General features: G+C 40.4%; 1 protein-coding gene across 1 annotated transcript; it reads right to left on the bottom strand.

Moving 5' to 3' along the window:
* Window positions 1–753: 753 nt before the first annotated feature.
* LOC118281596 (histidine-rich glycoprotein-like) lies at window positions 754–1,642 on the bottom strand. The gene has a single exon (XM_035602209.2). It carries the CDS (start codon window positions 1,575–1,577, stop codon window positions 858–860), a length of 720 nt encoding a protein of 239 aa, XP_035458102.1. The 5' UTR covers window positions 1,578–1,642; the 3' UTR covers window positions 754–857.
* Between the last annotated feature and the right edge of the window lie 973 nt (window positions 1,643–2,615).

The following is a 2,615-nucleotide window of genomic DNA, read 5'->3' as shown; positions in this document are numbered from 1 at the left end:
CAGTAATATTCACCCGAAATTCGCTGATACATAGATCAAATATTAATTTGCACTATCTAGAATAAAGGAGATTTGTTCTAAATTTGTTAATTTTAAAATTATTAAGGTGTTAGGTTTTGTAATACGGGTATCGTTTTGACATTACCAAGCAAATTATTGTCTGAATTTAAAATGGCGATTCGCCGGTAATAATGAAATACCCTTGCAGCCTTTTGGGGAGCTAATGGCATAAGCCTGCCATGTTTCTAATGTTTCGGATAAATATATCTACTTTTTTAAAGCCTAGTCAATATCTATCATCTTAGGAACCGGGACATCTTTAGCGATTTTACCTTATTATTAACACATATATAATATGTATATTTAATATTAATAATTAATTGATATTATAAGATACTGGCTACTTCCGCGCGTTGTCACCCGCTCTGCTATAATATACCTCGATGAGTGGACTATTCAATACAAAAATAATTTTGCAAATTGGATCAGTAGTTCTGGAGATTAGCGCGTAAACAAAAAATCTTTAGCTTTATATGTTAGTAGGTATAAATCGTCATTTAAAGAATAGAAAAAAAAAACACGCTCTATTAATCTTACTAACCATTATTTACCTTGGTAAATAGGTACTTATGTATTGATTGGTATGACCTTTTGCTTTGTAAGTGTAATACACATTTACTTTGTTATAGGTATGTTTAAAGACATTATTCTCATAATTTTTAGGCGGGAATGGCAAAGTAGTAAATACACATATTTAAGAAAAACTGTTTTACTTTGTATAAAAATATGAACAAATAACAATAACAATTTCCATTTTTAACAATAGAAATTCATAACAATCAGGGAATATAACATTATCAGTGCTTGCCATGGTGGAAGCCCCAGTCCTTGTGGTCGTCGTGGTGGCCCTTCTTGCCATGGTCGTGGTGGTGGTGGTGGTGTTCGTCGTGTCCGTGGTGTCCCTTGTGTCCGTGGTGGTCCTCGTCGTAGTGGTGCTTGTCGTGGTGGCCGTGCTTGCCGTGGTGTCCCTCGTGGTGACCGGAGTGGTGGTGACCTCCCTTCTTGTGGTGTCCGCCATGTCCCTCGTGGTGGTGGTGGTGGTGGTCATGTTTGTGGTGCTTGCCCTCGTCGTGGTGGCCGTCATGGAAGTGATGGTCCTTGTGGAAGTGGTCCTTGTGGTATTTCTTGTGGTATCCGTCGGTATGCTCGCCCTTGTCGTGGTGCTCCTTGTGGCCGTGCTTCTCGCCCTTGTGGTGGTGTCCGTGCTCATGGTGTTCACCATGGTGGTCGTGCTCATCCCAGTGCTTCTTGTGGCCGCCGCCGTGCTCGTGGTGGTGATGTCCGTGGTGGTGCTTGCCATGATGACCATGGTCGCCGTGGTGGTGGTGGTGGTGTCCCTTATGTCCCTTGTGTCCATGGCCGCCATGCTCATGATGGTGATGACCGTGGTGCTCGTGGCCGCCGCCATGTTCGTGATGGTGGCCGGAGGCAGCGACCGCGAGGTCGTCGCTCTTGTCCTCGTGACCGGAGCACAGTGCCGCCAGGCATAGCACACCAAGTACTAGAAGCACCCTCATGATTAATGAATTGGTTTTACTTCCCTGATAAGACTTGAGAGGAAGTCCGGTTGTAACTGACCTCTGATACATTGATTGCCTATTTATATCAGCAAGTCGTAGAGCACCGTCTACAGCGGTGGAGAAATTATTCCGCAAGCGTCTACTACTAGTTCATGGACAAGTTAAAAAAGTCTGCCTTCTTTGTATTGGATGTTTTACTTTGTAGGTGATCTAGGTATCTATCAAACCCGTCCTAGTACGTTTATCTATATCTATTTTAACAGGACATACACGCTTCGACGCATCTTGACATATATACTTGCGTAATTTTTAGTTTCAAGTCAGTGGATGAATAATTTGATTAAAACGTTTCTTTACTATTATTGAACGAGTTAGGCATTAAATTCTGTTATAGTTAAATGATTAAGTATTTATATTATTAGTTTAGATATTATATAGATAATCATATCTATATCTATTATAACGGGACATACACGCTTCGACGCATCTTGACGTAATTTTTAGTTTCAAGTCAGTAAAAAGTTCTTTACTATTATTGAACGAGCTAGGCATTAAATTCTGTTATAGTTAAATGATTAAGGATTTATATTATTAGGTTATCCTACCTAAATTCAGGTAAACGATTAAGAGCAAGTGTTCATACATTATAAGTTGAGTATCGGTCGAGCGAATGCGTAGCTAACGTAGGCTGTATTTGAACAGGTCTCGACATCAATGGTGGCATTGTTATCCTCACCACGTAGAAATCTTCATTCACATTCACACACAGTTGATTGACGGTTCATAAGCTGGAATCTTCGAAAATTATCTGCTTAGTGGGTCTTTTCGCGTTTCAAATGCCGCTATTTGGATAGCGTTAAACAATTCTTCCGAATGACTTGGCACTGTTAATCCCCGCCTTGTTGGCCCATGTCCGGATCTTCACAACATAATACAGATCTGTTTGAGTATTCAGTTTGATTATACACGCTTATGAGTTCATCACGGTCTTTTGTAAACAGTTGTGTGTATTTCATAAATATATGGGTTTGCACA

This window comes from Spodoptera frugiperda, chromosome 28, assembly GCF_023101765.2.
Source record: "Spodoptera frugiperda isolate SF20-4 chromosome 28, AGI-APGP_CSIRO_Sfru_2.0, whole genome shotgun sequence".
Classification (NCBI taxonomy): Eukaryota; Metazoa; Arthropoda; class Insecta; order Lepidoptera; family Noctuidae; genus Spodoptera; species Spodoptera frugiperda.
The sequence above is the reverse complement of the archived record's forward strand: the minus strand, read 5'-3'. Positions and strand labels throughout refer to the sequence as shown.